The sequence below is a fragment of the Sycon ciliatum genome, chromosome 13, assembly GCF_964019385.1.
Source record: "Sycon ciliatum chromosome 13, ocSycCili1.1, whole genome shotgun sequence".
Classification (NCBI taxonomy): Eukaryota; Metazoa; Porifera; class Calcarea; order Leucosolenida; family Sycettidae; genus Sycon; species Sycon ciliatum.
Window position 1 is genome coordinate 27,722,402 of NC_088655.1, and position 27,210 is coordinate 27,749,611.

The 27,210-nt window shown below is 45.4% G+C and overlaps 2 protein-coding genes across 2 annotated transcripts; one reads left to right on the plus strand and one right to left on the minus strand.

The window, feature by feature from the left end:
- Positions 1 to 439: 439 nt before the first annotated feature.
- LOC135829870 (uncharacterized) lies at positions 440 to 17,116 on the minus strand. The gene is made up of 6 exons (XM_065342254.1): positions 16,695 to 17,116; positions 14,673 to 14,969; positions 13,293 to 13,541; positions 11,006 to 11,290; positions 2,681 to 2,914; positions 440 to 2,106 (listed from the first exon to the last, which is right to left on the minus strand). The coding sequence occupies exons 1-6, from the start codon at positions 16,789 to 16,791 to the stop codon at positions 2,021 to 2,023; spliced, it is 1,248 nt and encodes a 415-aa protein (XP_065198326.1). The 5' UTR covers positions 16,792 to 17,116; the 3' UTR covers positions 440 to 2,020.
- A 3,661-nt stretch (positions 17,117 to 20,777) lies between these two features.
- On the plus strand, positions 20,778 to 25,532 carry LOC135829792 (uncharacterized). The gene is made up of 3 exons (XM_065342173.1): positions 20,778 to 21,089; positions 22,199 to 22,495; positions 23,963 to 25,532. Exons 1-3 carry the CDS (start codon positions 20,993 to 20,995, stop codon positions 24,250 to 24,252), a joined length of 684 nt encoding a protein of 227 aa, XP_065198245.1. The 5' UTR covers positions 20,778 to 20,992; the 3' UTR covers positions 24,253 to 25,532.
- Positions 25,533 to 27,210: the final 1,678 nt, after the last annotated feature.

The window sequence follows — 27,210 nt, forward strand, 5'->3', positions numbered from 1 at the left end:
TGAAAGTGCGTCGGAGACCTAAGTCTAAATCTAGCAGCTGCTGACCGTACGTGGCGATGCTGCTCTGATTCGCTGCACGGAGGCGAGGGCTATTGCGATGAACACGACGAGACAGAGTTACGAATGACGGAGGAAGAACACTGACGGCGGCGCCGGTGTCGACAAGGAACTCGACGGACTGGGAGCGATCCTTGACGAATAGTAGGCGACCGGTAGCGGTATTCGAGGGGCCAACCACACTAGCGGTCGCGACTAGTGGCTGGCCTTCCCGTTTCCCGACAGGAATCGGCAGGGGTCTCGGCATTTGTTCGCCTTCGCACCGAACGCACGGTGATACCAGCAAAGGTCGTCGTGATTGTCACGGCCGGGAGACCTGGAGGCACTTGGGTGGCGTGACGGTGGCCCGGGACTACGCTCTCGTTGGCGGCCACGCTGGGAAGGGGCACCGGTGTCACGGGTCATCACATTCACAGCGGACGTCAGCTTGGCGAGTTCAGCTCGGAGCTGGGCCATCTCAGCCCTGTCAGCGGTGCAGGCCTGTTCCGCATCTGTGGACGCTGTAGATCTACATGATAAGGCCGTATACGTACTAGACCGAGCAGGGCTAGGGGCTTCACTCAGAGCGTGAACACTTGTACCGGTGAGTGGGGTTGAGCACGTGCTTTCAACCACCTTGTCAGCAAGCGCTGCAAGTTCGTCCAGGCTGAGGCTTGCAGGTGTTGCAGCCAGAATCAGGCGGACCGTCACGGGCAAACGCTGTACAAATAGCTCGCGCAGGATAGTTGGGTCTAGCGACTTACTGCCTAAAAGCTGTTGCATGCGTCGGAGGACGCGACTTGGTCGGCTGTCCCCGATGTCGGCTGTTGAGAGTAGCTCACGCAACCGTGCCTGATCGGACTTTTGTGTGCGTGCGGTGAGCGCCTCTTTCAGGACTTGGTACGGCTCCTCGGCTGGCGGCGCTAGGAGCAAGTCCCGAATCTCAGCGGCGTATTCAGGAGCCAGCGAACTCACGACGACATTATACTTGGCCCGCGGGTTGGTGATGCGATGGTTGGCAAAATGCGCTTCTGCCTGTGCAAACCAAAGCTGCGGATCGCCGGGCCAGTACTGCGGCAGTCGGAAGGTGATGGCAGACACCGGACGGTCCGGTGCGTCGTGTTGGTCGTTGCGGGCGAGTGGTTGGTTTTGGGCCGGGGCGGAGGAGCTAGCGGCAGCTGAAGCTCCAGAGGCGGAAGCGGAAGAACTATCGTCGCTGGACATATTGCACTTTACTCACGTCGGGGGTCACCAATTTAGTAGTCTAGATACAGTGCAACGAGTGTTAGTTTCCAAGATCTTTACAAGACTGGCGAACACTAAATGTCATGAAGAAAGTGAAGAGAAAGGAGGTTTATATAGGAAAGAGATTGTGATAGAAGACTGTGCAATGAAGTTTGTTGTTTTGTTAGATATCTGACGTGTGCTGTTTGGAAGAAGTGTTTGGATGCAAACAGAACTTACAAGAGATGAGTAAAGACTACTTTTCTACAATAGCGTTGTAGGCGAGGAGTGCGTAACATCAAAAGATGTCGTAATGTGTATTGGAACTATGCTAGCCAAACATTACGTAATTATTATGGTAGAGAAGTACGTGTAGTAGGTATTACAATGTGTGCGAGAGTATGGTGAATCAGTGTTTGTGATGATGAGGAAAATATGACGTGTACATGCAAACAAATGATGATGTCATGATGCGAGAACGTCAGAGACGCTACACATGTACACACGAGTGTCAAAACCAATCGATTGTCAAAACAAACTTATTCCAATGAAAGACAAATCAGCGACGGCTCTACTGTACGAACGCCTGAACCGATAATAGCTCAAGTATTTTGAATGCATGTATCTACTTGTAAGTTTTGCAATTAAAATACACATGTACATATGCAGTACATGTACATGTATAGTTAAGTGTGCTGCAAGAATTGTCCCCTTCGCGGCGACGGTGGTACAGAGGATAAGCGACTGGCGTGTGCTGGTACTATATGAACAAAGTGCTTAGCGCCAAGGCTGCTAACATGCTGAGGCTTGGCAGGATGGTGTTTCCAGAATTGCAATCGAACTGACCTGCACCGCAAAGACAAGCAAGAAACAACAGCATTATTTTAATAATGAACCTTTGAAATGAAAGAGGACTCGCAAAACATCAGAATATAGACATGGTAAAGGAACACAGCTGGAAGATTCCTCCTCCCCCTCCTCTATAAGATTGGACGCAAAATTCCCAAGTGCTCATTCTTGCAAAAAGGGCGAATTGAATGATAGGAGAAGGTGAATAGAGAGACGGATACATGTACATGTAGATAAACACACACACACACACAGAGACACACACACACACAGACAGACACACACACACACACACATACACACACACACAGACAGACACACACACACCGACACACAGACACACAAACACAGACGTACATGTACATCAACTGGCCGCAACAACAGCATGTGCAATCATATTCACAGTCTCAAGCAAACACATAGACAAGTACGCGCACGTGCACGCACACACACACACACACACACACAGACACACAAACGCGCACACAGACACGCACGCACACAGCTGGAATGATAGACAAAATATGGGTTCAAGTAAGCACACAGCTCCTCTTTTCTATTCACAACTCACCTGCCTCATTGAGTGTGCAGCCAATGTCACGTGCACAGTCCAAAAATATACTATCAGGCTCAGCTGAAGTTGTCATACTCGCACAGTTTTCCAGCCCTCTGCAGTCCTGACCGACAGTGCCAGGCAAACAATCGCAGTGAGGAGCAGTGAAGGGTGAGGACACGCACTGCGCACTACCCGGCGGAAACAGAGAATACTGCTGGCACGCGTCGGGCTCCCATGTGCAAAGGTCACCTGAAAGGACAGCAAGCAAACAACGCACTTGCCGTTACCATGGTACAGCAATGCCGTGTGACGTCACAGCCGTAATTTCTAGGTGCACCAGTAGTACATCATGTATGACAGCCTGCATTGGGTTACAAAATGGCTTATCACTTCTGAGGGAGTTGTTAGTGGAATGAGAGCAGAAAGACCGCGGACGAACAGAATACCAGTATTAAAGCTGTTAGTTGATTGCGGGAACTGTATGCCTGGCTGATATCTGTTCGTCTAAATTATTCAAAGTACGTTTTGTGCGACTTTTATCTGATCCAAATATTCTCCCCTACACCGGTCTATTGCATCTCCATTGTACTTTATTTGTTGTCCGTGTTTACTCTGTCCGGGCCTGTATTTCGCGTGATTAGAAAGCTTGAATGGAAACTCGTGAAACACATGTAACGCATTATCATTATTATTATTATTACTTGCATGTACGCGTTGGAGTCGACCATGCAAGCATGATCCACAACTTCGCTTATGCTGAACATGATAAACAGGACTATGACAGGCGAAAGAAATTGAGCTAGAACGATGATAATATGATAATGATAAAATTGTCATATACAATGTAGCTCATGGGTATTAATTTTATCGCCGTGGTTGGCAATCACCCACTCTCGTAACATTGGCCGGTGTTTCCGCCGAGTCTTGAGATGTTGCAATAAATAATAATAATAATAATCGTGACAAGTGTGTATTATTATTATTATTATTATTATAGGCTTTTCCGCGTTGGCATCGCCAAGCAAGCTTGGCTAGCCTTCGCATAAGCTGCTCCATAATGATGAGACGAAACAATGAATGTATGTATACACGATCTAGGACAGAACCAAGGTTGAGGATATGTTTGAAGAAAGCTGCAAGTTGTGTTGAGGAACACAAAGTTGCAAACTCTACGAAAGTAAACTGCAAGAAATGTTTTGGGGTTGATCTCATGATTATTGTAGTCACAGGTTGTGTTAGTAGCATTCAAGGTTGTGTTTTCACAGGTATATTGTTTACATTCCTATTCTTTTACAGGATAATATTTTCACAAAATATGTTAGTCAATGAGTTATGTTATGGTACACCGTACGGCCATGCAGCTGCCACAGGTGGAAGCAGTATTATTAGGCTTTGATGTATGCTTTTATCACATTGCTGCATAGGTCTTTCCAGTCTTGTCGTGACTGGGAGATGGCATGGAGGTTCTCAAGTTCCTCGCGTTTCTTGAGCGACCCCCCGATACGCTGCAGGTCCTGGTGCAGACTCAGTGGCAGAGTGGTACGTGGCCGGCCCCGCCAGGTGGCAGCGGAACTTGGGTTTTCGAAGTATGCTGCCATCATAACGCGTGCTGGTACATCGTCGTTTAGTCTCAGGACATGGCCAAAGAGCCGCCACCTCGCTCTCACAATGGTTTCCCCAAGGGGCTGGGAGTTGGTGCGTTTATACAGCTCGCTATTTTTGATGACTTGAGGGTACTTGATCCCGACGACTGTTCTCAATTGACGTCTGTGGAATGCTTCCAATCGCTTGATGACATTGCTTGGGACTCCCCATGTTGAGCAATTGTACAGAAGTATTGGTGTGATAAATGCATTGTATAGCTTGACACGTCTGTTCTCTCTCACCTGCGAGCCTCTCACCCACAGTGCCCAAAGCCGTTGAAACGCACCTGTGGCCAGCTGCATACGCCGAGATACATCTTCCCTGTCACCCAGTAGCGATCCCAGCTTCCGGGTCAGCCTCCATTCTTCTGCAATGCAGTCGCTGAACCTCTCGATATGGGTGAATTCTGTCTTGGCGGAGTTAACTGTCAAATCCCATTGCTTTAAGGTGTCCCCAATAACAGGGAGGCATGATTGGAGGTCAGCTCCCCTAGATGACAGAAAGTCAACATCATCAGCATATGATGTGTCAGTTGGGAGGTGCAGGTCGATGTCGAGTTGTGGCCGGATCGGTAAGATATTTCGCACGTCCCGCAGGGCCGCTTCTAGATACACGATGAATAGCACAGGAGATAATGAGTCCCCCTGTGGGGTGCCTCTGTCGGTTTTGAACTTAATGCCATCCGTTCCCGGCAATCGAACCTGCAAGGTGGTGTGCTGCAGAAGATATGAAATCAGTGTAACGTCGTCGTTGTCAAGGAATGACGCAAGAACACTGATCAGTTTCGGACGCGAGATGGTATCGAATGCTTTCGACATGTCGATACCGATAATGTCATACTTCTGTTGTAGGCGTTGGCATCGGGCTATAGCCCAACGGTAAGACCATATTACGTCCGAGGTGCTTCTGTTAGGCCTGAAACCGCTCTGGGTGGGAGATAAGTATTTATGTATTTTTCTGCTTACGCGGGACAATGCCACAAGTGACAACACCTTGCGCAACACCGTCAACAGTACTATTGGTCGCAGGTTTGATGGGGGCCCCCTGGCCTTGTCAGGTTTTTGTAGCGGGATAAGAGTCCCGTCGCCAATACAGAGTGGCTCATTGTTGGAAATAGCGGCATTGTATATCCGAGCTAGAGCATGGTGAAGAGGGGCAGGCCCGTACTTGATAAGTTCGCCTGCCATGTTGTCTGGCCCGGTCGCACGGCCGTTGTTAAGGCGCCTTGCTGCTGATGTGATTTCCTGCTGTGTGATTTCTTTTGCAAATTTTTCTGTATTTTTTGTTTGGATGGTAGTGTTAGGCTGAGTGAACATTTCTTGGAAATGACTCGTGATTCCGCCAACTATGTCTTGAGGGTTCAAAAGCCGTCGTCCTTTGGCATCATTTATCGTGATGGGTTGTTGTTTCTTTCGTTGGAGCAGGTGCACAGCTTTGAACATGCGCGCGTCATCTTTCTGGTTCTCAATTTCCGCCACCTTACCGTCCAATAATCTGCTTGCATTGTCTCTGGCTTGCCTGCGAACTTGATGAGATAGCTGGTTTTTGTGGAGTTTCAGACGTGCTGCTACTGCTGCATCAGGGGTATTCATCAGTTGAAGCCGGATTTTCCGCTTTTCTTGAACCATAGCCGTCAGCTGTGGGTCAGGTATCCATTTTCCTTTTGGCGGTCTTGTTGATGCTCCCAGGGTAGCGCTGGCCACTTCCATCACAGTCGTATGTACCTGATCCCATAGCTCCTGAGGGGCTAGCTTTGTTTCTGGCTTGCAGCTGCAGTGTTGGGTAATATCATTTTCCAGAGCGGACTGATATTCCTTCCGTATGCGTGGATCGGACAGCCTATCCACAGCAATTTTCATGCCTACTCGCTGTTTCTTAGCGTGCTCTATTGGGCCCCACACACCACGCAACCGGTCCAGCTTCATTCGTGCCACAAGCAATCGGTGGTCCGAGTCCAGCAGGGTTCCAGCGTAAGATCTGGCATCTGTGAAGAGCTGGCGCTGACGAGTGGAACACAAGATATAGTCTATTTGATTATAGATGGGAATGGGGGCTCCGCCACTTGAATTATTCTTTCTCCATCCTGTCCATGTTGTGCAGTGTGTATCAGCAACAAAAAACAAAAAAGTGAGAACGAATGATAATAATAACAATAATAAACAAGAAGGTGACAAAACACATTTAGGCACAAGTGGCAACAACGTTGCCACACTACACAACAGAACATTATTTGAACAATTTTAAGGTAATAACACTATCTTTCTGGACACACAAATTCGGCTTATGAATGCGCTGACAAACAGCTTCCAAAACTTGTAACTGCAAAAGATAACCATGACGAGCACGGCACAAAACAGAAAAACAGGAATCAGAATAAGTACGACAACAGTCAGTACTAGAAACCAAATGATTGTATACTGAAGACTTGTTATTACGAGACGGACGCACACAATCTCGACTCACGCGCACACCCTCACACTCACTCTCACCCTCACTCAGCTCACCTTCTCCCTCACTGTCCGAATCAGAACCTGCTCCGTCATCCACCGCGGTTTGACTCTCCTCCTCACTTGCATCGTCCTGCGTCTCACCTTCACCACCCACGCCAACCCTGAATGCCGTTGCCTTCACGTCAGTCGTCGTCCTTTCCGATTGTTTCCTTTGTATTTTTACCGTGAATTCATAGGTCCGGTTGTAATCTGCTGTAGATCTCCGTGGTCTGTCATTTGCTGCTTTGTTTTGTGGATTAGTTGTTGTTGTTGTTGGATGTGAACCTGGTGTTGTTGTTGGATGTGCAGCTGGTGTTGTTGTTGGAGCCATGGTTGTTGGTCTTTCTGTTGGATCCAGCTCTGGTTCCGGTGGGACAAATCGACCGCCGCGGGTGCTCCCCACCAACACAGACCTCGAAGGAGGAGGGTCAGGGGGAGGCAGAGGTGCTGTCACCACTCGAGGCACAGCCCCATGCAAAGCACCCAGAGACACAGACTTAGGCACACCCGAGGGCTGCACCAATGGCGGTTCCGCACGCACCTCCAAAGAGCTGCCAAGCTCCAGCCCGTCCAACACAGATGTCAGAGGGGGAGCGGCAGACAGCGGCAGGGAACTATCCTGCCGTCTAGGTGATGGGTTTTTCCTAGGCCTCCCGCGTTTGGGCCTCTCAGATTGCGCACTGGGTGGAAGGATGTGAAGTGGAGTGTGTTGTTTGATACGTGCGTTCGGGTGCTGAACAGTCCTACCAACATACCGACTAGCACAATGTCGGCATTCGAAGTTGTAGATAACATGACTGAGGTGGAGGGTTGGTAGGACGTCCTTCCGCACCGTGAACGCACGCATTGTTGTGAAGACTGGCACAAAATGTACTGCATAATAAGTACGACGGACGATAGACTTGACTGCGTGACACACTTTGATCGATTCCTGCCCCTTCCATGGCAAACATAGATAGACGGGACAGCGAGGTGGACCAATCGGCACCGATTTCGGTTTCTGCTCCATGGACAGAAACTTACGCAACAAGAATTCCGGATAGCCATTCTTCAAGAAAACAGATCGAAGGAAATCGAGCTCGGCCTGCAGCTTACTGGGCGAACAAATACGTTCCGCACGGTCCACGAGGTTACGAACTAAGTTGACCTTGTATTGAGACGAACAATATGAATCGAAGGCAATGTACTGACCGGTGAACGTAGGCTTACGATACACAGAAGTCAACATTTCACAGCCAGTCTTCTCTACAAGCACGTCTAGAAATGACAACTTACTAGACTGCTCGTGCTCACAAGTAAAGCGGAGGGAAGGATGTAGGCTGTTGAGCACATCGAGAAACAATTCACTGCTCTCAACACTGTCAAAATGCGTGAACGAATCGTCAACAAAACGCACGTAGAACGCGGGCCAAAGCGACTCATCAATCTTGCACTCACAATAACCAACGAATATATTGGCGAGGACGGGACCAAGAGGAGATCCCATCGCCACACCATCTACTTGCTTGTACATCACATCGTTGAACGAAAATTCGACACCAGTTGTAACTGACAGCATCAAATGACGAAACGCCGCTTCCGATACCCATGGAGTATCAACATCATCGTTACGGTACAATACATCCATACAGATGTCAACAGTCTCATCAATAGGAACATTCGTAAAGAGACTTACAACATCGAAGGAACACATGTGTGCATTGAGAGGGACCGGACTATCACGAAGCCTCGCAACAAAGTCGAAGCTATCCTTCACAGTGCGTTTGCAATAGTAATCTTGAACAGGCTGTAGGTAGATGCACAGCCATTTCGAGATAGAGTATTGAGGGGAGGCGGTCATGGATACTATTGGTCTAACAGGGCATGTAGGTTTATGAATTTTAGGAAGGCCATAGAGTCTAGGACGAAGGGTACCAGTCGGTTTGATGCGATCGAATTCATGTTTTGATATTTGTTCTTCATTCTTTAGCTTCTTAAGGTAAGTTACAAGATCCTTTTCTACTTTTTCAGTTCGATCACAGGTCTTGACCGGACCAAGTGTACGGAACTTTGATGTGTCATTTAGGATAACGGACATCTTCTCGATGTAGTCAGTTTTATTCATTAAAACAGTTGCACGACCCTTATCAGGGCGCGTGACAATAATGTCTTTGTTATTGCGTAGCTCATGCAGGGCTTTGAGATGTTCGCGTTTCAATGAAAACGTTCTTCTATCCGGTAATGCATCAGCGTGTTCCTCGGCCTCTGCCCGGATCTTTGCGGCGCAAATGGACTGTTGTGACTCGGACACCGGTCTGAAGCGTAATAACTTGCGGTAAAAGAGCTCAAACTCGGTCATGATTACTTCCTTCTTGTTTGATTTTGGTGGAATCCCGAAATCGGTTCCACGACAGAGGAGCTCTTTCTGAAGAGTGGTCAACTCTAGTGATGTCATGTTAATTATGGTGGTATCAGGATCGATGGTGACATGTCCATATCTTTTCTGTCTTAGCCAATTGTAGGTCTTGTCATGTTTTGTGATTAGATGGATACGTTGTTTCTGGTCATTTTCCGAAAGGAGCATAGAGAATCTCAAGAAGTCGTGAGAGGACAGAAAGCAGCGTGCACGATCATACAAATACCTAAACCGCGAACGTGACTTTGACAAAGTGTCGCAGGACCGGGCAATCTCGTCTTTCATGAATACGCGTTCGATGTTTAACGTGTGGTAAGCTTTGGTCCTGCGGACACGGTTCTCTACACCACCTGGACAAACACCATTGTCCAGACAACGTCTAAGGAACACTACGTTAAATGCAACACTACGATAATGAAATCGTGACTTCAGCGCATGGTTCAGAATATCTATCTGAGTCTGGCTATATCTCGACCTGAAGTATTTAAAAATTCGACGAGGAGACAATAATTTTAATATGGCAATAAGTAGGACGAGCTGAAGCGACATGTGGACTACTTTATTAACAATGTAAGCGATGGAGACGATGCAAGAAACAACCTAAAGGGTAAGGAAAAATACATGTAAGAAGAAAAAGGGCAATGGAAAAAAAAAAGATGATTCGAACAAGTTTTCGTACAACACTCTTCAGGAATCACCGTTCACATCCAACAACAACAACAACTAATCCACAAAACAAAGCAGCAAATGACAGACCACGGAGATCTACAGCAGATTACAACCGGACCTATGAATTCACGGTAAAAATACAAAGGAAACAATCGGAAAGGACGACGACTGACGTGAAGGCAACGGCATTCAGGGTTGGCGTGGGTGGTGAAGGTGAGACGCAGGACGATGCAAGTGAGGAGGAGAGTCAAACCGCGGTGGATGACGGAGCAGGTTCTGATTCGGACAGTGAGGGAGAAGGTGAGCTGAGTGAGGGTGAGAGTGAGTGTGAGGGTGTGCGCGTGAGTCGAGATTGTGTGCGTCCGTCTCGTAATAACAAGTCTTCAGTATACAATCATTTGGTTTCTAGTACTGACTGTTGTCGTACTTATTCTGATTCCTGTTTTTCTGTTTTGTGCCGTGCTCGTCATGGTTATCTTTTGCAGTTACAAGTTTTGGAAGCTGTTTGTCAGCGCATTCATAAGCCGAATTTGTGTGTCCAGAAAGATAGTGTTATTACCTTAAAATTGTTCAAATAATGTTCTGTTGTGTAGTGTGGCAACGTTGTTGCCACTTGTGCCTAAATGTGTTTTGTCACCTTCTTGTTTATTATTGTTATTATTATCAATAATAATAATAATAATAATAATATGTCATTTATGAATATGTCTACATGTCATTGAATATTGCAGCCTGTAACGCATTACAAAAATTGATGTTATTGAATCACCTGAAGTGAGCAGTACATTGTACAGTGAAACCTGTCTAAGACGACCACCGCTCAAGGGATCTTCAAAATGTTGTCTCTGTAACCAGGTGGTCTCCATATCCAGGGTCATTTGACTGGAAATAGCATCCCTTGGTCCTGGCTGCAGTGGTCTTCTGGGACAGGTGGTCGCCTTATCCGAGTGGTCGCCTTATCCGAGTGGTCGCCTTATCCGAGTGGTCGCCTTGACAGGTTTTACTGTACATTGTACATGTACGTCTAAATGTTACCGTCTTATCCATTCAGGATACTCTAACATGACTTTGTATATTAGGCTGGCGGGCAAAAACCGTTGAATTACTTCTCCTACAAATATTGGAATGGTTACTGTTACTTACGAACAATGAGTCCGCCGGAGGCCAGTGCACTGGTACCAACGACGCTCGCAGAGCACGATACGATAACGTTGGATGGCAAGAGTGAGTCACCACTGAGGTCGGCGGTGACAGGGTCGATGGTGAGCGTGTTGCCTCCTTCCCCTGAGATGCGCAAGCTGTCCCTTGGCAATTCTGGAGGGACAGTCCAATTCACCCCTGCTGATGTGATGGGCAATACGCTGGTGCAGTTGAAGGTGACGCTGGAGCCACTGAATACAACCGCGGAGGAAGGCGTCACACTGAGAACTGAGATGAGAAGAAAACGGGGAAAAAGAAGAGCACTGGTTGATAATTCTCGCAATGTCATGAATCTCTACCCTTTTTTGTCCTGTTTTAAGCCGAACCAGGAACGAACAGTCTAAACCCAATCTTTATTCGGCTAGGAGTACATTAACACTGTAGGTATTGGACATCCTGATGTCTGTAACGTTATCAAGGCTAAGCCTGGTCAAAAATACTAAAGGCCGAAATACTTGCCTCCATCTATCTATCTCTCCACTCCCATCACACTCTCATGGAATTTTCTCTTATAAGATTGCATGCTTCACACTCTCATCGAATATTTCTTTCCTTTCTTCGTCTTTTTGTGAGAGCTTGGACAATCCAATTGTCCAGGCAAGAAGGCAGGAATGCCTGTTCATTCTGGCGAAGTAAAATAAAATATACCAACCAACCGACTTGCGGAAATACACATCAAAAACATTATTGGAAGAGTAGTCCATACTGATTAGTGAAAATAATTTGGAAAATCCTGGAAATGGTCACCCATTTACACAATAATTAAAACTTTACATATAATTAAAAAGAGAGGACCATAATTATGTTTACAAATTTTGTCCAACACTACCGATTATAAGCAGGTCACTGTCGAGTCAAAATGTGCAACAAAATCCCACAATTAGCGCAAAACGGACTGATGAGATACAGACATTTTAACGACCTGATGCTTAGCATCACGTCTGGAATGCGCAAACCAACAGCTTTCAAACTTGGACGGTTCTAAGTTATAAAGTAAATTAAGAAAGTGGATGGTGAGCGCACTCTGGACGAAAACAAGCTAAACATCACAGCGAACTAGGAATGTTAGCTATGACAAGATGTTTTATTTCTCGCCGGCCGAGCGGAGCGAGTGAGGCGAGAAATGATTTCTCGCGCAACAAAATTATTTGTCTTGCGAATATGGAATCTGATGTTTTCGCTTTTTGTTGCTATTCTTTTTGCCTGACTCCGTCAGTCAGTTTTTTGTGTCTCAACAGTGCCCCCACCCTCCCACCATTCATGTCTGCCCATCTTCTTCCATTTCTTTCTTGGCTGTAGATATGTTGTGCCTGTTTTTATGCTGCCAGGTTGCCACTTGGGGTTATACACCCGTTTTTGTCCCTCATTCGTGCGTCCGTCGGCGCGAGGGTTTTTTCCCGGCTGGCTCGGTCCAGAGAAATTAATCTGACGGTCCCAAGTGGTGCTTGTCCTGACTTATTATGTTAGAAGAATATGCTAATTCCTTCCTCCTGGGGTCTGTCCCCCTCTTGTTGCTCCTAGTTTTCTTCTGCATTCTGGTTCACATCTGGCTACGGCCTACTACCCTCACTCTGTGTTTCCTGTCTCTGTTGTCTGGGTCCATGTCGTTATGTCGGTGTATGTGGAGCGAGAAGATGATGAATATCTCACCAGCTAGTTTTGTGCTAATTGTTGCACATTTTGACTCAACAGCATCCTGCTTATAATCGTCAGTGTTGGACAAAACGGAAAAAAACTTGTAAACTTATGGTCTTCTCTTTTTGATTTTATCCTTGACTCTAATCCTTGACTCTAATCCTTGGCCCTCCATCCGAGTTAACTCATGTACATTATACCTATTACATGTACATGTACATATGAACTGGATATCGAGCCAATGTAATCATGTGGAAATAGAAGGAGGACGTCGCTCCTAGCATTTGGTCCATTCTTTATTTAGCCAAGATTTATTACTGATGACCTTCTTTTCTGGACGAACTGTAAGAAAATATGTACATTTACATGTTTAAACCAGGGTGGACCGATTCATGGACGGGCAAAGATTTTCCGAGCTTGGGATCAGTTCTATGGATGTGTGCGCCCATGCGCTATGCAATACAACCTGATTCACAGCTCCGTACATGAAAGTTGCTTACACTGTTCATCCTGGATTTGATAGCTGGATGGACTGTTCAATAAAATTTGACAAGTAATTAATTGATTTGACGCACAGATCGATGGTGCTGCTTACGTTCCGGGAAGAGGTTTCCACACTGAATAAGCCTATCTCGTACGTCGGACGCATTCGCGACGCAGTCGCGCACGCTTCGGCAGGGAGCACCAGCACTGCCTGCCAGGCATGTGCAGTCGTACCGGGCCGATGTGACGGGTGTGCCGAAGACCGAAACATTGGATAATCGGCTTGTGCATGTCGCCGACCCCACTGCATAATTGAAACGACTAAAGCAGTAGAGGTACTCCAGGCGACACAGATCCCTGTCTAATAATGCACAATCGGCGATGAGAAAAACAACAGAAAAGAACAGTTAGAATAGTACTTCAACAGTATGAAGGATGCAGACATCCTTAAACATGAAAACACCAGATGCACTATCAGGTTCATTGTACAGTGTAAATGTATGTACGTGAAGCAAGTAGCACACTTTGCTGCTCCAGCATCACACTTCAAAACACAGTACATGAAAATTGTGATTCTGGAGAACCAAAGTCTGCTACAAACTGCACCCGGTGTTGTGGTGTTGAGTAGTAATAGTTTTTTTAATTATTTTACTAGGGGAGTCCCAACAGGCTACTGCCTTTTTTACTGGGAACCCTAGCTGAGGTTTAACCATGTTAATGAACAGAGCAAGAGTGTGGGCCTGTCGACAGTCAGCTGGAAGAGAGTTCCACCTGCCTGCCGCCAGAAAAGAAATAGAGCGCATGCCATACTGCGTATAAACAAGTGAGTGATATCTAAGAATGCGCTCGTGAAAGGCAATTGAAACAGAGGACACGAGAAATTGACAGTTACCAACTTGATTGACCAGGCTAATTCCTGTCTCCCCCCCCCCCTCCCACACAATTCATACATTAACAGCGCAGTTATGGCTTTGAATAATTGTATTGTATTGTGTTTTATTACTTTACTTTGGCATTAATAATAATGGTGAGCAATACTCCAGAAGTTTAATTCCATGCGAAATGTGAAGCACACATTTTCCTTCCCTCAAATTGCAAAGAAACAGTGTTTATAGCATTTGTGAACTACTAGTATAAATACATACACTATCAATATTTACCTCTGTGCTATGAATACGCCTATTGTGTGCTGCCATCTTCGCAGGGTAGCTATTGCTATAGGTAGTCATGTACATGTACCTGCACTGCTTCTAGTCTCCCTTGCTGTTGGCCGATGGTTACAGTACTAGTTGTTCAACCATGACATAATGCTATGACATAATGACATAATGCTATGACGTAATGACTCATAGTATAGGATACAGCATCGTGTATAATGAGTCACTTCCAAAACCCCTCACTTCCTCTGCGTAACTCCCGCGTTCTAGAAATACCTGTAGAGAAAACCTGCAGGTCATCGCGCCACACTTTGAGATCCTACTAGGAGACTTACACAGGTCTACAGAAGCGTCTTCGCTTATGGATCCCTGCGTGGCGCACCTGAAATAGATACTAGCACGTGGGTTACCGTAGCCATTCCCAGGAATGATTTCCTCGGTGACGCGCAGGACAATCGTCTCGGAATTCTGGCCGCTGATGCTGAAGTTCGTTCCCTCAGGTAGGACCGCCGAAGCATCGGCGAACGACCACGTGACTTGCTGATTACTAGGGTTGCCATCCATATCAACACACGTTGCGCTGAGCGTGCCTAAACCAATCAAGACGTCTTGGTCGAGCATAACCCGCACATCTGCAGGAAGGGTAGAGGCATTAGAAACGAAAACGTCAGCGGAAAAGGATCAATGATTAACAGTCTATCTTACGTCGAAAATTGGCAATCCGATTTTTTTGTCATACAAATCTAGATACGTACAAGACGACTATACCTCCTTCACTTTGAAACCCGTATGAATATAACAATGATTTTTCATCGTCACTTACAGTTAGTATTAGAATCGGGTAGAGAGCCAAGGATTAATTTATTAGAAGAAAAAAGAGAACCAAAAAAGGTACAAGTTATGCGATCGTCAGGCACAATCTGCTGGTACTTTTGCTCACCCTGCAAAGATTCACCTAGGGTTCTCAGTAACTAGGCCATGCCTGTTGGGACTCCCTTAGTCAAATAATAAATACTACTACTACTACTACTACTGATGTCCACTAACACCACCAGTTAATTTACAATCAGCTCATGTGATAACATTGCACCACACTGACCATCAGTACTGACGTGCTACACCTAACTGGCAATCAGCAACAGCCTTCCAGCTTGGAAGGTCATACGTGATAAAAATACAAGATAGAGGCTGATTTACCGGAGGGAGGTGAGTAGATCAGCTCACCAGCAAGTGTTCAAAGGCCGATAATCCCATTCATTGCATCCATGTTTTCCTCGTGCCAGGCCACGAGTTCTCGATTAACTGTGGGTCGCAGCACAGCTGGAAAAAATCCTTCTGCTTCCAAGCAGGACTTGAACCTGGTACCCTCTGTTTCTCAATCATGGTCTTAGACCATCTCACTATGCCTGCCTGCCTAGCAAGCTTGGCTATTATTCGACTAGGCCAAATATAATGAATAATGAGGAACGAGCGGGGTCAATGGATAATAGTAATTATTTTGAAAACCACTACTTGAAAGTTTTAGTAATAATTATTGCATAGTTATGGCGTGGCGTGACCAGAGGGTACCAGGTTCATGTCCTGCTTGTCAGCAGAAGTATTTTTGCCAGCCGTGTTGCGACCCACAGTTTTTTGGGAACTAGTGGCCTGGCACGAGGGAAACATGGATGTACAATGTACGGGTAGTTAATCGGATTTTCGGTCTTTTACCACTTTGTGGTGGGACTGATCTGCTCACCTCCCTCCGCTTAGGAGCTGCACCTGCGCCTTGATCGAAGAGGCTGGTGGCATTCCTGGGGATGCGGAAAACTGGGCCTTTGGCCGAGTCTCACGCGAACCGTGATTTTTTATATCTTTTAGGGCGTGGCAAAATTCATGGACAAGCAGGTATAGTTAGTGGTGTGTTAATAGAGAGGTTAAGATGCACGTTATTTCCGACGTGATGCGCAATTTCACGTCAAATTTGGGAATTTCGACGTGAGCAGCAGGTCACTCGCGTTGATTTTTCGACGTGCGAGCAAATAACGCGAGCTGAACTTTCGCGTCACGTCAGAAATAACGTGCATCTTAACCTCTCTAATATGTCGCATAAACCTCTAGCCCTTGGAGGATACGTAAACTTGTCAAGCATCCATCCAGCGTGCTGTACCTGCCCACCTGTACCCCACACTATCCATCTCAAACTACGGTTTGACTAATATAAGGTGGGCTTGACGACCAGGGCGGTGTTCGCGCCAAGGAACGAATATGAATATCACATACATATGTTGCCTTCAGCCTCGGGATCATGGGCTGATGATATTCGCTTCGGCTTCACATAGTATTATAGCTTATGATTACTATGGAAATAGGCTTACTTTGAGCATGTCCAGAACTGACGAGTGCGACCAGAATTAGCAGAAATGCGTCGACGCTACCCCTTACGGAACAAGAACATTGGAACAGAAGCGCCATTGCACCAATCACGTACGTTTATGTGAGTCTCAGAAAGTAGAGCTCCTGTCAGACCAGTTTGGCTTGCCGAAAATTGCTTTATGGGTTGGCACCCTCTTATCACCTGAACAAGTACACAAGTTGAAATTCTCTTCCAAGAAGGTTTCTCTTGCTCGACTTCATGAAACTGAAAAGTTACTGAGGGTCTAGGAGTCAACTCAGGTCTCTTTTATAAGGACCACGAGGGAACGGCTATCCGCCTGGAGCAAGTTGGTAGAAATAATGATGCTTGACCCGAGCTGAAGATGCAGCGAAACACTCTGCCTGACAGGCACTGCCAATTCAGCTTCCATGCCGGCGCATGACTTCTACAAAATGCCATGGTAAATGAACAGGTACATGTGGGTGTGCAGCTGGCTGACGGAGGGTACGTCTGACATCTACTACACACAAGTAAAATTCCGCACAACAGTAAAACCGAAGCCCCAGGAATGGAGAAGTTTCCCATCAACACTTCGTTGCCTTCCTGTCCTCGGCGCCCCAACGCTTTACTATGAAATAACGCTTGGGCAGAAACTTGCGGCCATTGTGCCGCACTGCATTGTCCTGCACTACATTTTGCATCTCCAAAAATACCTATCACTCTCGGCTTCATGATCAAAACGCTAGCTAGCCCTGGGTAGAGTTCTGTATCGGATTGGACTAATAATAATGACGTGAACTGCAGTGATTATGTTCAACACAATATTGCCATTGAATGATTGATTCCCGGTATTAGATGAGTGTGCATGTGCAGTACATGTACATGACTATATCTACACTTCAGTGCTGGCAGCTGAAATCCGACCCCTGAGCGCAAAGACCCAACGCGGCATAGTAAAATTACTGTACGAAATTACATGACTATAGAGACCGCTAGAGTGTAGACGAATCACTAAGGCCAGTAAGGGGTCGCATTTCAGTTGCCAACACTGTATTTTGACACATGACAAATCCTACTCGACTCAGGCTGCTGGTCCTCAACCATTCGTACGTGGCCTGCAGTTGGGTACCCGGGATACTGGGGTGCTAGCATCATAATGCATTCCAATGCTACGCTCCACTCCATGATCAATTCAACGCGCCACTAGCTGTTCCTAGAATGAGGCACTAGTGTTGGCTGTCTATTTTTACAAACGGATCATTAATTTGAATTCTACTTGGCTTCAGAATTGTTCAAGGAACGTACATCATACATAGTACAAACAAGGCCAGTCTAGGAAGCTCGACGTAGAGTGCTCAATGTACGAATGTGCAGAGCAGTATACACACACAACAGAGGCGAAAGGCTGTGTTGGCTGTAACTTACTTCAACTTCAAGTAAGTTTCACGCGTCGGAGCGAATGCTGCTGTCTGATGATCGCTCCGATGCGTGAAACTACTTGAAGTAATAATTAGTTACAGGTAACACAGCCTTTCGCCTCTGTTGTGTGTGTATACTGCTCTGTACTTGATCCGCCCAGTTACCATTGGCGCTTACCTTCACACTTGAGCCCTGTGATGAGAAAAGGGACCAAATGGCTGTCAGCTGACAGTTGAGTACAACGCGTTTGAAAGTGGGCACTTGAAAAATCGCTGATTTTCGACTGCATTCGCTTGGATTTGGAATAACTTTAGAAAGGTTTTGTGTAATTAAATGCGGTTTTCTGTGACCCGTGTGAATTTTGTAGCTATACATTTTTTAACCTGGATACTTAGTAATACCATTATCAGCCTTTTCGCGTTGACATCGCCAAGCAAGCTTGGCTAGTCTTCGCTGAGGCCAAAATTAATGAGATGAAGAATGATGATCGAGCGGTGTCAATGAGGTGCTAATACGCATGCAACAGAGGAATAGCAGAACTCGGATGCTTAGCCAGCAACTCAAACTAATTTGGCAATGAAAAAATCTTTTTACAAAAGAAGTCAACTAATGAGTAGAAGAAGAAATGTTTTATCTTTTCCATGTTGATCTCTAGCATGCGTGGACACCTTGGTATGGGGATACTCATGTATTAACTTTGTGTTGTACATATGGCCACTTTCAAGCACGAAAACGCATATTACTCCAAACTTTGAGGCTGCATAAGTACAACAAAGTGGATATGTATCACAGCATGCCAAAGCTTAATAATTATGATGATTTTGCGAACATACATGTAGTGCGAGAATCCATGAAAGCACAATTCCATGATTTAATTCCGCGAGCATAATCCGCCAGAGCCTATGTATACATGTAGCTACAAAATCGCCAGCCGAGCCCAGACTAGTAAAAGCATACAGTAAGTGTGCGCAACTCACTCGTTTTATTGCGTGAATATATTATATTTTTTCTTCACCACGGTCACTTTCCGTAGTAACGTTGCAAACATGTGGCCGTCCGAGAATGAACAACAGCGGGGTAGGAACAATATCATTCGTGCCCATCAGAAATTTTCTAAATTATCCATTTTTAAGATTGGTGGTTCAGTGCACAGTGCTCTCTCTCTCTCCCCAGGCCAGGGTCTGTGACGTGCGCACTCAGTACCAACACTATCGATGAATCAAACTACTTTCGATACCTCAGGTACATGTATTGTACTACATGTACGTATGACACACACAACAGAGGCGAAAGGCTGTGTTTAATATCTGTAACTAATTACTTCTAGTAGTTTCACGCATCGGAGCGATCATCAGACAGCAGCATTCAGCCGGTGAATGCTGCTGTCTGATGATCGCTCCGATGCGAGAATTACTTACTTGAAGTTGCAGCTTAACACAGCCTTTCGCCTCTGTTGTGTTTGAATACTGCTCTGTACATTCGTACATTGAGCAGTCTACCTCGAGCTTCCTAGACCGGCCTTGTTTGTACTATGTATGATGTACGTTGCTTGAACAGTTCCGAGGCCAAGTAGAACTTATTGATCTGTCTGTAAAAATAAACAGCCAGCTCTAGTGCCTCATTCTAGGAACAGCTAGTGGCGCGTAGCATTGGATTTAATTATTATGATGCTAGCACCCCAGTATCCCGGGTACCCAACGACAGGCCAAGTGCGAATGGTCGAAGACCAGCAGCCTGAGTCGAGTAGGATCTGTCATGACATTGTGTCAAGCTACAGTGCTGGCAACTGAAAACCGACCACTTAGTGATTCGTCTACACTCTAGCGGTCTCTACAGTCATGTATGCATTTTCGTACAGTAATATTATTACTAAGGTGTGCAAGGCATAGGCATAGTGGTGGCCTGCGGAAGCGAAGGCTAGTTTGTGTGTTTCTGAACATTCAAGCGATGCCAACGCGAATCCCGCGAATTATTATTATTATTAATAATTATTACTATCCCGTGATGGGTCTTTGCGATGTGAGCGCACCGCTCAGGGGTTGGATTTCAGTTGCGAGCACTGTAGATAATAGTCATGTGCATGTACACGCACAGTGAGGACAATGACTAAATCGAACCATTCATACCCGGGATCAATCATTCAATGGCAATACTGTGTGGAACATAATCACTGCAGTGCACGTCATTATTATTAGTCCAATACGATACAGAACTCTACCCAGGGCTGGCTAGGGTTCTGATCATGAAGACGAGAGTGATAGGTATTTTTGGAGAGATCCAAATGCAGTGCGGCACAATGCAGTTCGGCACAATGGCCGCGAATTTCTGCCCACGCGTTATTTCATAGTACAGCCTTGCGGCGCAGAGGACAGGATTCAAGGAACCGTTGATGGATACTGTCTCCATTCCTGGGGCTTCGGTTTGACTGCTGTGCGGCAACTAACGTGTTACTTACTTGTGAACACTAGATCTCAGATGTACAGTGCACTCCGCCAGCAAGCTGGACACCCACATGTACCTGTTGATTTACCTTGGCATTTTGTACAAATCATGCTCCTGCAATGCTGCATGGAAGCTGAATTGGCAGTGCCTGTCAGGCAGATTGTTGCGCTGCATCTTCAGCTCGGGTCAAGCATCATTATTTCTACCAACTTGTTCCAGGCGGTCCCTCGTGGTCCTTATAAAAGAGAGCTGAGTTTGCTCCCTCCTCAGTAACTATTTTAGTTTCATAAAGCCGAGCAAGAGAAACCTACCTGGAAGAGAATTTCAACTTCTGTACTTGGTCAGGCGATAAGAGGCTGCCAACTCACAAAGCAATTTTCAGCAAGCCAAACTGGTCTGAACTTTCTGAGACTCACATAAACGTACCAGATTGCTGCAATGGCGTTTCTGTTCCAATGTTCTTGCTCCGTAAGAGGTAGCGTCGGTGCATTTCTGCTGATTCTGGTCGCATTCGTCAGTTCTGGACATGCTCAAAGTAAGCCTATTGCTACATTAGTCATACGTTATAATACTACATGTGAAGCCGAAGTGAGTATCAGCCCATGATCCCGAGGCTGAAGGTAATATTAAACTATTAAACGTATATGTAAGGTGACCTACATATTCGTTCTTTGGCACGAACACCGCCCTGGTTGTCAAGCCCACCTTAGTCAAACCCTAGATTGAGATGGATAGTGTGGGGCACATGTGGGCAAGTACAGGACGCCGGATGGATGCTTGAAAAGTAGGCGAGTGAATATCAATCTGGATATAACAAACATGATAGCCAATTTATCGAGCAATATCCGCCAAGGACTAGTTTTACACACCATGAGAACATAACACTAAATACACCTGCTGCTCTATGAATTCTGCCACACCATAACTACCATAATTCCGCGCATATAAGCCCATGGGCTTATAATATGAAATAATGCAGTTTGGGGATAAACTTTCCAGTAAAACGTGTTCGTTTTTTAGCCCATGGGCCAATATTCGAATTTTGACGGTTCCCGAAAAAGTACAAGTCCGTGGCCATAGTTGGTGTACCATACTCTACTGGTAAACTGCACTGACCTGCTGTACCATGGTAGGAAGAGTCCATATTGTGAAAAATTCTACTTGACACGCGAGTTGCATTTGTGTCTGTTTATTAGCCCATGGGCTTATAAACGGAGGTGGGCTTATATCAGGATATAGGCCCGCGGGCTTATAATTATATGCGCGGAATTACGGTATGCAATGATTTTTCTAAAACCTTCATGTTCTGGTTTCCTAAATAATTATTATCCATTGACCCCGCTCGTTCCTCATTCTGCATTCTACTTGGCCTAGTGGACGAATAGCCAAGCTTGCTTGGCGATGACAACGCGAAAATGCTGATAATAATAACAATAAAAATTGATATCCATGGATTTTCTATGTTGAAATGCAACGATGAAGAACCGTACGGGTTTCAAAGTGTAGGAGGTACAGTTGTTTTAAAGTTAACTAGATTTGTACAAAACAAATTCAGATTGCCAATTTTTGATTTAAACTAGGCTTTCAATTATTGATCCTCTCCCGCTGCCATTTTCGTTTCTAATGCCTCTTCCCTTGCTGCAGATGTCCGCGTTATGCTCGACCAAGCGGACTTGATTGGTGCAGGCACGCTCAGCGCAACGTGTGTCGATATGGATGGCAACCCTAGTAATCTGCCAGTCACCTGGTCGTTCGCCGATGATTCGGCAGTACTACCTGAGGGAACGGACTTCACCATCATCGGCCAGAATACGGAAACGATTGTCCTGCGCGTCGCAGGGGTAGGCATGCCTGACAATAGCCTCGTTAACATCCGTGCAGTTATCCATTTCAGGTGCGCTACGAAGGGATCCACGAGCGACGACGCTACTGTAACGCTGTGTAAGTTGTTTCCTGGCAGCAACATCCGTAGTCCAATACAAGTATGTGTCGCGCGATATCCAGCAGGTTTGCTCTCCACATAATTCTAGCACACAGAAGGCACGCAAAGGAAGAGAGGGTTTGTTTGAAGTGACTCACTATACCCAATGTTGTACTCGAAGTATAATTATTATAATATGAGTCATTATGTCATGGTTGAACAACTAACCATCAGACAGCAACAAGGAAGATTTGAAGCAGCGCAGATAGATGTACATGTCTACCAACTTCAAGTACATGTAGGGTCCGGCGGATTCTGACGGCAGAATAATTGGCAGAATTTGGTACTTTTCCTGGTAAGTTTCATGCATGTTTGGTATGTGGATAAAAAATGGAGCAGATTTCGAGGAATTGCCCACCATACGGTTTGTATGGGTCTGCCTATTTCACTGCTTTTCGAGTAGAATCCGCTGGCCCCTAAGTACAAGAACATGTATACCAATAGGTAAGGAGAGAGGATAGCCGCAGAGAATAGGATGATTTATAGCACAGAAGTAAAATAGGAAAAATACCAATAGTCCAAAAAAGTTATAAACACTCTAATTCTGCTTCTTTGCAATTTGAGGGAAAGAGAATGTGTGCTTAACAATTCTCATGGAATTAAACATATGGAGTATGGCTCGCCAATATTACTATAAGCAATAGCTGCGATGTAAATGTATGAATTGGGGGGGGGGGGGCGGAGAGAAAGGAAACAGCCGGGTTAATCAAGTTCGAAACTGTCTAATTATTGTGCTACTGTTTTAATTGCTATTCTCGAAAGCATTCTTACACATCACTCAACACCACCGCATGTACATGTATAGGAAGTGTCTAGTTCACTTTTTTTCTCCAGAATCACAGTTTACGTGTACTGTAAAACCGGAAAGTCTAACGAGTCACAACGTCTAACGTTGTAACGACCAATTATTTTTCGTTATTTGAAAAACACGTTATGGCTAGATGTCTGTGTAAAGATGCGCATACACATGGGCCGCCAGCTAGCCATCGTTAAACTTTCTGCACGTAATCCTGCAAAATTTACAAAAACGTTAAACTTTTTTGGTCGTTTGAATTTCCGAGTTTACAGTATCGTGTTTTGAATTGCGATTCTGTAGAAAAAAGTTTACTAGATTTACATGTACAAGTACATGTACATGAGATGTTATTGCAGGTTTGCACTGCACAACCATTTGGAACGTGAAGCCGTGCGTTCCAGGCGAAATGGTCTGTAGTACCAGGCTGGTCGCTAGTCACGGTGGTCTTTAGTTACAGGTTTTACTGTAGTACCTGGCTGGTCGCTAGTCACGGTGGTCTTTAGTTACAGGTTTTACTGTAGTACCAGGCTGGTCGCTAGTCACGGTGGTCTTTAGTTACAGGTTTTACTTTAGTTAACCGTTTTATTGTACTTTTCTTGTTATTTTCCCTACGTGGATCGTTCATTATTAGACAATGATCTGTGTCTGGAAGAGCACAACTACTGTTTTCGCCGCTTCAACTATGCCCTGGGCTCAGCGACATGCACAAGCGGACTATCCAATGTTTCGGTTTTCGGCACACCCGTCATTTCGGCCCAGTACAACTGCACGTGCCTGTCTGGCAATGCTGGCGCTCCCTGCAGAAGCGTGCGCGACTGCGTCGAGAATGCGGCCACCCCAGGAGATTGCAGTTCTGGAAACGCCATCCTGCCAAGCCTAAGCATGCTAGCAGTCCTGGCGCTAAGCACTTTGTTTATGTAGTACGACTGCATTCCAGTCGGCTATCCTACATGTACATGTAGATGTACATGTATGTACCGCCGCCGCTGCGCAGGGTGACAATTCTTGCAGCACACATGTATATCGTACATTGTAATTGTTAAACTTACAAGTAGATACATGTACAATGTACAACGTACATGCATTCAAAACACTGGAGCCATTATCGTTTCAGGCATTCGGACAGTAAAGCCTGCGCCTTAATGATGTTTTCATTTAAATAAATTTGTTTTGACCTTCGATTAGTTTTTGACACTCGTATGTAGATGTACAGGTACAGCATGTATTATATATGTACATGTGCAACATTGTTTTGATTTTTGTTTTGTTCTTCCTTGGTCTACTCTCTTTCTTGTCCTTGTACGTGTTCATATCGTTCTATCTCAGCGCTGAGTGAGTATATCTACATGTACATGTACGTGTTCGCACGCGTATCAGCTGGGCTTCACGTGTACAGTCACTCTGCATGCACATTTGTCCCATTACAAATGTATGTTGCCTGAGGATCGCTCACATTTTACTTGTGCACTCTTCATAATTATTTAGATTTCACCAGCGCCGATTATAACATAATTGTGCTTTCCACTAGCCTGTTCCTATCAGCTATATCACCGACCCACAATTCGATCTGAGAGAACTGATTTCTGCACCTCAGCTACTGTCTTGTATTGAGTTTGCATACATGTACGTGTACATGTACACGTACATGTAGCTATTGCACCGTTTATCGGTGTTTTTCACTGAGGATTTTTCTTCCTTTCTGTGAAAATCTGGATTTACATGTACATGTACATGTACGTTCATCCATGTGTTTATACACGTGTAGCGTTGGCACGCTGGTGACTTCAAAGCGTATAGCGTTTAGTGTTTAGAGTATAGCATGTCCCCGTACTGTATCCCCATACATGTACGTTAGCGTATCCCCGTACATTAGCGTACGGAGTCTGCCTTTGTATCAAAGCTGCTGCTCACGATTCTTTTATAGCCAGTTAGTTAGTTTAGTTGCCAGTCAGTTAATTCCAGTTATAGTTAATTTCGTTTCCAGTACATTTCAATTGCCTGTTACAGTGTGTTCACTGATACCCTTGTATTTTTGCCTCCGAGAGACTGCGGCCCGCTACACATGTACGTACTGGTTTCACGGATCCTTTTTTTTGCCGGTCAAAGAGGCTCTTATCTACATTGTACATGTATCTACATGTATACATGTATGTACAAAATGTAAATGTACTCGTGTATTAGCAGTCACGTATTTACATATACATGATGCTCCGGCGTGTGGTTAATTTCTCTACCTTTTTAAGGGTACCGAACCGCCTCTTGTACGGGCAAAACTCAAAACGATTCATTGATCACCAGCATGTTCAGGCTGTCCGCCTTCCCCGTGAAAAAAATGCAGGAAATAAAAATGCCATAACACATGGATCTAAAAGCAATGAGAGAGTAAAACACTGTACACTTGATGACAAAAGGTTCTCTACTTTCTTGGTGTGCAATTGTAAAACTCGGATGTTGAGCCATAAATAAATGTAGAAAGGAAAGAGACATTATGGATACGAGTTAAGAGTAACTCTCCATCACTGTAACATGATACTTTATACAGTCAGAAAGTGCAATAACTAGGCCCAAAACTGACAGAGTACTGAGACATTCGACGTCCTGACACCTAGCTTCAACACATCTCCGTAGCGCTAACCGACAGCCTTCCAACTTGGAAGGTTCAAGGTTATGGAAAAGACCAAAGAGGGGAAGGCAAGCGCAACGAAAACGAGCAAAAGCTACAGTCCTAACGGAACAAAGAATGTCGATTGTTACAGGAACGGATGCCGAGACCAGTGCGATATCTGACAAAGCGGTCTAACTACAATTCGAAGCAGCAAAGCAGCACACCTCTGTCAGTTTTGAGCCTAGTTATTGCACTTTCTGACTGTATAAAGTATCATGTTACAGCGATGGAGAGTTACTCTTAACTCGTATCCATAATGTCTCTTTACTTTCTTGGTGCCTGGCATTTGAAATCCATTACCGTAAATCAACTATCCTCGGATTTTCTAGCTATGAATTTTTCAAATCGGATACTCAGTATTAATATCATCAGCCTTTTCGCGTTGACATCGCCAAGCAAGCTTGGCTAGTCTTCGCTGAGGCCAAAATTAATGGAGTGAAGAATGAGGAACTAGCGGTATCAATGAGATGCTAATACGCATGCAACAGAGGAAAAGCAGAACTCCAGAAATAAATGTCAACAAAAAATGTAAAATACATGTACAGTAAAGCCTGGTGTAAACGATCTCTGGGTTTAGCGACCACCTGCTCTTACCGACCGTTCCTCCATGCACGGACAGTTCTACACAGACACTGTGGGACCTGGTTCTAAAGACCACCTTGCTTTAGCGACCTCTTTTGCTTGCACCGTGGTGTGGTCGCTTAAACAAAGTTTTACTGTAGAAGAAAACATGAAAGAAAACGTTATGAAGCAACTGCCCATGCTTATGATCATACGGGTATTTGTAATTGTAGCACTATTGTTGGTTCATGTAGTGCCCAAATCAACTCTTCCCTCACAACCACGCAGAGACTAGTAAGAACCCGAATTGGTAGCTCCTTTTTTCACACGTTCGACTAACTTGGGCGAATTGAGCGGACTACCCTGAGGAGGATACAGCTATGGAGCATCAGCCTAGAGTACTACATGTACATGTATGAATGCGCTGCACACTAGCTGATGTTAGCCCTTGCTTTCATTTTTTTATTTTGCTGATTTTGTTTTTGGTGCGGGTTTCTGGCCGTGATGCCGAGACCTCAGGTCGGCAGAGCCATGAATGCCCCACCATCACTGCTGCGTCTCGGTGAAGCCCCTACTCAGTAGTTGTCACGGTTGTCCTTCTTTCAATACCATTGTCTTTCATTATTATTTGAGAATTCGGTATGTAAACATAG

What these genes read in the sequence shown, in the direction of transcription:
- LOC135829870 (XM_065342254.1), bottom strand. Translation starts at nt 16,791, where the DNA reads ATGGCGCTTCTGTTCCAATGTTCTTGTTCCGTAAGGGGTAGCGTCGAC. An exon ending in AGACGCTTCTGTAGACCTGT is followed by an intron (nt 13,542 to 14,672) that starts GTAAGTCTCCTA and finishes GTGCATTATTAG; the next exon opens with ACAGGGATCTGTGTCGCCTG. An exon ending in CTCCGGCGGACTCATTGTTC is followed by an intron (nt 2,915 to 11,005) that starts GTAAGTAACAGT and finishes CTGTCCTTTCAG; the next exon opens with GTGACCTTTGCACATGGGAG.
- LOC135829792 (XM_065342173.1), top strand. Translation starts at nt 20,993, where the DNA reads ATGGCGTTTCTGTTCCAATGTTCTTGCTCCGTAAGAGGTAGCGTCGGT. An exon ending in CAGTTCTGGACATGCTCAAA is followed by an intron (nt 21,090 to 22,198) that starts GTAAGCCTATTG and finishes CCCTTGCTGCAG; the next exon opens with ATGTCCGCGTTATGCTCGAC. An exon ending in CGACGCTACTGTAACGCTGT is followed by an intron (nt 22,496 to 23,962) that starts GTAAGTTGTTTC and finishes GTTCATTATTAG; the next exon opens with ACAATGATCTGTGTCTGGAA.